Here is a 7,406-nt window from a genome sequence, read left to right as displayed (position 1 = left end):
CTAGCTGGACACTAGGTCCGGTCCCTGCCCTCTGGAGACTCAGCCATTAAAGTTGAGGTGGGGGGATGAGGATGTGGGCGGCGTCCAGGTAACCCTGCGGGGCCCTAATGCCTTCCCTAAAGCCAGCCATCAGGAGTAACACGATGCGCACCCACATCACCGAACCCAGAACCTCAGTGCTTCGGCACCCCTTCTTGAACATGAACTCCGCCCAATGAGCAAAAAGGTCTCCTCCATTGGCCAGTGGTGGTCCCCTATCCAATTAGAGAGGCTATCGGCCTTCTCTCGTCTAATTTAGAAGGAATCGCAGAGGGAATGCAGACCAAACTACAACTCCCGAGAGATAGCTGGGCTCTTCGGGGCTGGGTGTTCACGTGACTTCCTTCTCGCGGAGACCGAGTTACGCGATAGGCCTGTGAGGGGGCGGGGCCCGGCGCCAGTTCGCCGCCCTAGTGGCCAATCGGCAGCCAGGTCGGACGGGCACGCGTAGGGGGCGGGGCCGGGCGCGCGGCAGGGCGCGAGAGCGCGCCCGCGGCGCCGGTGGCGGCGACTGTGGGGGGGCGGGGAACATTGGCTAAGGCGACAGTGGAGGCTTAGGCACCGGTGGCGGGCGGCTGCGGCTCCTGGTGCTGCTCGGCGCGCGGCCAGCTTTCTAGTTCGGAACGGAACGCTCGGCGTCGCGGGCCCCGCCCGGAAAGTTTGCCGTGGAGTCGCGACCTCTTGGCCCGCGCGGCCCGGCATGAAGCGGCGTTAAGGAGCTGCTGCCGCCGCTTGCCGCCGCCGCCGCCGCCGCCGCCGCCGCCTGAGGAGGAGCCGCAGCACCCTGAGCCACGCCGATGACTACTGCAAACTGTGGCGCCCACGACGAGCTCGACTTCAAACTCGTCTTTGGCGAGGACGGGGCGCCGGCACCGCCGCCCCCGGGCTCGCGGCCTGCAGGTGGGTGCCGGGCCAGGCGAGACCGTGGAGCGACCCCGCTTCTCGGTCGCAGGATCTCTCGCTCCCTCCCTGTTCCCTTGGATGACCGGAGACCGATAACCCCTTGTGTGTGTGCGCGCGGGCGCGCGCGTGTGTGTGTGGTGAGTTAAAAACGGATTTAAATCGCTGAGGAGGCGTGTGGGTCGCTGCGACATGGAAGTGGTGGCGGGCTTGGCTGGAAGCAAACTAGTGGGGAACTCGACTCCGGGACGATCGGGGTTTGGAGGGCCAGGGTCCGGGCTGCTGCCCAAGTAGCCTCTGGTTGTTGCTGCTTGGCCAGTGTGTTGCAAGGAAAATGTTGTCCCTGTGAATTGTTAGCGCACTGGGTTTTTCATCTATTCTAGGTCGTTTCTTGAAATTTACGTTTGAAAGATGCTTATTTTTCTACGGTAGGACCCCTCTAAAAATCACGCACATGTTTCTTTAAGTCTACTTTGCTAGGAGAGTAATGCTTTCGAGTTAACGTCCACTCGTGCAAGTTTATGACCCACAGTTAATTCGAAGTGTAACTGTAACGGGACTTTTCTGGAGACTCGATTTCCTTACTTGAATAAAGTGTTCCGGAAGATTTTTTTTTTTTTTTTAATCGCGGGTTGCTTTTTTCGTAATTTTCCTGGAAAGTTCTAGAAGTCGATTTTATTTAAAGAAAACCTCTCCTTGGAAGATATTTTAAAGGAAATCTTGACTTGGGCAAGCTGAGCACCATAATGCTTGCAGGTCAGACCAATCAGGAAATAGAAACAGGATGACTGGGGACTTAGAGGTCTTTTGTGACCTGGTTTGGAATACTGTGGTTCATTAAGTTCAGTTTCCCTGTTACATATACATACGAACTTCACAAAGGAAATGGATAAGGTATTTTTTCTTGCCTGGTGTGAGGTGAATTTCTTAATGTTCATATTGATGTTCGATAGACTATTCTGTAGAGTTGCATTGAAAAACATACCTGAACGTGAGGCATGAGGATTCTCTAGGCGGTACTTATTTTGTCGGTCCTTTTAGTCTTAATATGCTAGATGTCTTTTTCACTGTAGTACATAATTTATAATAGTTATGTGTTGGCTGCGTTTATTTTCAATTCCATTCACATAATTTGAGCACCTATTACGTTGAACCACTCTTACGGACCTTGTAGTGTTATGATGATGATGCAGAGGACTGAGGCTCCTTAAGGAGTTTGGGAAGTAGTTGGAGGAGACACATAGTCCAAGTAATAACTGTGCTACTAGGAAATCTGTGAATGGTGATGCATTTTGTAGTAGAGGAAGAAACAAGAAAAGTGGCATATGTGAAGAATGTAGCATTGAATTGTACCTAGATTATCGGGACTTGAAAGAAAAACAGCTTGAGTATTTTTATTGTAAAAGAGATAAACAGTTGATGATGTCAGCAAACTTTTATTGGGCACAAACTTGATTAAAGCACATTATATACAAATATATGATCAGTAAGGGTGTTAACCAAACATATGAATAATAAAGGAATTGAGTGACTACATAAGTAGGAATTGTATATACAACCAAAATATTGAATAACATTTCAAAGCTATGAAAAAAATTTTTAATGATCTTTGCCATACACAAAAGCCATTTTGCTATTAAAATAGATCTAAAAGGAGTTATCTGTAACTTGATTTATAACTGAAATTTCCAAAGGTAAACATCCACAGTTTTATTTGTGACAAAAAGTCCACTTTAAAATATTTTAAGCGGTAATTTTTTAAAAGTTTTTTTTAAATATTAAGGCAAAATACATATGAAAAAACAAACCTTCTTAAAGTGAACAATTTAATGCATTCAGTGTTGTGCAGCTACTGCTTCTGTCTACTTCTAAAACATTTTATTCATCCAAAAGAAAACTCAGTATCCATTAAACAGTTGCCCCATATTTTCCCTTTCCTCTTCCCAATCCCCAGCAGCCACCAGTCTGGGATCTGTCTCTATGGTACCTCTTCTGGATATTTTATGTAAATAGGATAATATAATATGTGACCTTTTGTGTCTGACTACCTCATTCCTTTCTGTGGCTGAATAATATTCCATCGTGTGTGTGTGTGTGTGTATGTGTGTGTGTGTGTGTGTGTGTATGTGTATAAAGGAACACAATTTGTTCACCAATTGATGGACATTTGGGCTTTTTCTACCTTTTGGCTATTGTGAATAGTGCTTCTATGAACACACAGCAATTAATTTTGAAATTCTGTTGAGGATGTGTTATATATTCACAGCTAAGTTTTCAGAATTATTTGTTCACAGAATAACTTTTCATTTTACTAAGCATAATTATGAGTATGTAGTTTGAAGGAACAAAGTGGATTCACTGAAATGATTTTAGGATAATATATGCAGTAACGTGGAAAATAAGAATAAAATTGTTGGTAGAATTCAGATCCTTGCTGGGTTGTATCATTGTGTTTGCCGAACTCATTTTTGGGTTCTCTTCCTCACTGGAATGGAAGTTCCTTGAGGTCAGGTATAGTGTCTGTATCTTTTTCAGTTATATTATCAGTGCCTAGCACAGTTCTTTTACATATATAATATATATATATATGTATTTTTTTTTCTTTTTTGAGGCAGGGTCTCGCCCTGTCGCCCAGGCTGGAGTGCAGTGGCGTGATTTCAGCTCACTGCAGCCTAGACCTCCGGGATTCAAGTGATTCTCCCACTTCTGCCTCCCGAGTAGTTGGGACTACAGTAGTGCGCCACCACACCTGGCTACCTTTTGTGTTTTTAGTAGAGACGGAGTTTTACCATGTTGGCCAGGCTGGTCTCAAACTCCTGACCTCAAGTGATCCTCTTGCCTCAGCCTCCCAAAGTGGTGGAATTACAGGCATGAGCCCCCACACCCGGCCCAATATATATATTTTTAAATAGAGACGGAGGTCTCACTATGTTGCCCAGGCTAGTCTGGAACTCCAGCCTCCCAAAATGCTGGGATTACAGGTGTGAGCCACTGCACACAGTCCCAATATTTTGTTAAATAAGTGAATAAATAACACTTAAGTTCTGAATCATTGCTCACTGCTTTTTCGTGGTAAAGGAAACTGATGAGAGTTGTTTCAGTTCTTTGGCTTTTATTGATTAGTTCCATAAATTACATCTTGGTAATTTGGGGCTGCAGTGGTTTTACATCTCTAAAGGTTTGGGAGTACTTGTATCACAACTAAATTTCCATACAGTGAGAAGATTTTTGAAAAGTAGTGAGGTGATGGCCGGGCGCGGTGGCTCACGCCTGTAATCCTAGCTCTCAGGGAGGCAGAGGCGGGAGGATAGCTTGAGCCCAGGAGTTCAAGACCTGCCTGGGTAATACAGCGAGACCCCGTTCTCCACAAAAGGAAAAAAAAAAAAAAAAAAAAAAAAAAATAGTGAGGTGACTGTATAGAGAGTGAGGACAGGCCAAGGGCTGAATTTGGTGAATGTCCTAAGCAAGCTTGGTAAAGTGCAAATTAGATGATGTGAGATGGACTTGATAATGCTTGATAATGTTGTATGTTGTATACATTTGTGACTGAAGACTGACTTAAGACTGTTGTTTGCAGAGGTATTTTGAGATTTTTTTTCTATTAAAGAAAATTTAAGACCCTAGAGTCTTTAGCTTTCTTCTTTTTTTTTTTTTTCAGACAGTCACATTTAGCAGTGGGGGATTGTATACCAACTTTAGTGACATTAATGTTAATACATTCTAATTACTCACTACCATCAGACCAGCCTACCTTGTTTTTTAAAATATAAGATGACAGTGCTGTCTCTGATTTCTCCAGTTAAAAATGAACTAAACTATTTTTTAAACATTCTTTTACTTAATATCTAACTCTAAATAGATGATATACCTCAGCAGTAAATAGGGAATTTAAAATAGGTACATGTTTAATGTATTCCATTAACATTATTTGCCATTATAAAGGGCAGCCTCTGGTACTCTATTTTAGTGTAGTGATTGTTTATCTCTAAGTTTGATGTTATAATAATCTGTACTTTGCAAATTCAGAGTTTCATTCTCAGGGTTCATTACTAAATATTGACTTTCTAGTCCTGAATGAGATTTACTGGAAGGAATGTGCTGTATACTATGTGTAGTATCTTATCTACTGCTGTTTTTTTAAAGGGGAGAAATATCTTAGCTACAATATTTTTGTAAGAGGTTTACTCGATGATAAGATATGTGTAATTTTTTCAGATATTCCTTTAATATACAACTTTTTCATATGGCAAGTTGAGGAACCTTTCCTAGAAATTGTCCTATAATTTAATCAACAATGTTTTTTTCTTTTTTTTGAGACGGAGTCTGGCTCTGTCGCCCAGGCTGGAGTGCAGTGGCCAGATCTCAGCTCACTGCAAGCTCCGCCTCCCGGGTTTACGCCATTCTCCTGCCTCAGCCTCCCGAGTAGCTGGGACTACAGGCGCCCGCCACCTCGCCCGGCTAGTTTTTTGTATTTTCAGTAGAGACGGGGTTTCACCATGTTGGCCAGGATGGTCTCGATCTCCTGACCTCGTGATCCGCCCGTCTCGGCCTCCCAAAGTGCTGGGATTACAGGCTTGAGCCACCGCGCCCGGCCATCAACAATGTTTTTACTTTGTTTAGTGCTTGGAGATCTGATCCAGTTTACTGTCTCTTAGATAATTTTATTTTCTCACTTTTCAGTTTTTATTGATCATTTGTAGTCAAGGTTTTTGTTTTATCTTATGTAAATGAGATAATGTATTTAAAGCACTTAGCACAATCCTGGTCCTATTTAAGTGGTGGTAACTAAAATTCTTTTAAACACACACACACACTCCCCCCTAACATTTCTTTTTTTTTTTTGAGATGGAGTCTTGCTCTGTCACCCAGGCTGGAGTGCAGTGGCGCAATCTCGGCTCACTGCAAGCTCCGTCTCCAGGGTTCACGCCATTCTCCTGCCTCAGCCTCCCCAGCAGCTGGGACAACAGGTGAATGCCACCACGTCTGGCTACTTTTTTTTTTTGTATTTTTAGTAGAGACGAGGTTTCACCGTGTTAGCCAGGATGGTCTCGATCTTCTGACCTCATGATCCGCTCGCCTCCGCCTCCCAAAGTGCTGGGATTACAGGCGTGAGCCACCGCGCCCAGCCAACATTTCTTTAAACACACACACACACACACACACACACACACACACACACGCACATGCGCGCGCACACACACGAATAGGCTAGTTTTTACTTCCTTCTCTTTCCTAGACCTTTCTCCACATGCTAAATTAAAACATTGAGAGATAGTAGGGCATTTAGAAACAGTAGCAGTTTAAAAAGAAGAAAAAAAGAGATTAGGGCAGGTGAGAGATTCAGCAATTTAAACCTTACATGAGTTAGAATATTTGGTCTTAAGACATTTTTATCTGTTTAATTCCAGTCTTTTAAATGTTACTTACCTCTTATATTTTATCAAATACCGAAAGTAATACACTTTTAGTTATATTTTTCCACTTTCTTGAAGTAAGTTCTTAGTACAGTATGAAAGTTGGTTGATTTGCTAAACATTTAAGTATATAATTGGATATTTAAATCAGTATGAAAAGGAGGAAGTTGCTTGGTTTCTTGTAGAAATCTAATGGTGTGTTTGTACAGCCCATTAGGTACTGTGAAGGATGTTTTGGATGCTGCTTAGTAGCTTTATTTTCATACCTTAGGTCAGCGTTTTCTGTGGTGAGAATATGTATTAGACGACTGAGTCGATGGTAAATATTTTAACATTTCATTTGGAAGAATAATACTCTGCTTCTTTGACACATTTCCTGATGTGTCAAAGATGCTTCTGGGGGTAACTGACAGAATTTTGTGGTCTACATTAGTGAAAAAATGTGTTTCAGCAAGTATGGGGAAAAATTGAGGAAATAATTTCATTGTCATGTTTTTGTTAAAAACGTTCATCATTGCAAGAGCTGTTCCTGTACTTTCTTAGGTGTTCCTATTTGCCAATCCAGAAAGGATATTTTGGCATATATTCTTAACTATTAGAAGTAATACTGTAGTAGTTTTATTAGGTGATATAAAAGTTAAAACTTGGGTATTATATACATAGCCAAGAAGTTGTGGAGGTTAAGTAAGGCCTGTATCTTAAGCGTTCAAGATAATAATTTAGAGTAAGCTGTAGAATCAACTTATAATAATGACTTGCCTTGGCCGGGCGCGGTGGCTCAAGCCTGTAATCCCAGCACTTTGGGAGGCCGAGGCGGGCGGATCACGAGGTCAGGAGATCGAGACCATCCTGGCTAACACGGTGAAACCCCGTCTCTACTAAAAAAATACAAAAAACTAGCCGGGCGAGGTGGCGGGCGCCTGTAGTCCCAGCTACTCGGGAGGCTGAGGCAGGAGAATGGCGTAAACCCGGGAGGCGGAGTTTGCAGTGAGCTGAGATCTGGCCACTGCACTCCAGCCTGGGTGACAGAGTGAGACTCCTTCTCAAAAAAAA

The 7,406-nt window shown here is 43.2% G+C and overlaps 1 protein-coding gene across 1 annotated transcript in view; it reads left to right on the top strand.

Annotated features, from left to right (window-relative positions):
* The first annotated feature begins 484 nt into the window (after window positions 1–484).
* The window catches only part of NFATC3 (nuclear factor of activated T cells 3), a 160,956-nt gene continuing 154,034 nt past the window's right edge, over window positions 485–7,406 (top strand). The window contains exon 1 of the mRNA XM_017852188.1: window positions 485–939. Coding sequence (XP_017707677.1) covers window positions 837–939 — 103 coding nt within the window. The 5' untranslated portion in view covers window positions 485–836. The remainder of the gene's footprint in view (window positions 940–7,406) is intronic.

Source organism: Rhinopithecus bieti, unplaced genomic scaffold (genome assembly GCF_001698545.2).
Source record: "Rhinopithecus bieti isolate Rb0 unplaced genomic scaffold, ASM169854v2 scaffold_34281, whole genome shotgun sequence".
Classification (NCBI taxonomy): Eukaryota; Metazoa; Chordata; class Mammalia; order Primates; family Cercopithecidae; genus Rhinopithecus; species Rhinopithecus bieti.
The sequence above is the reverse complement of the archived record's forward strand: the minus strand, read 5'-3'. Positions and strand labels throughout refer to the sequence as shown.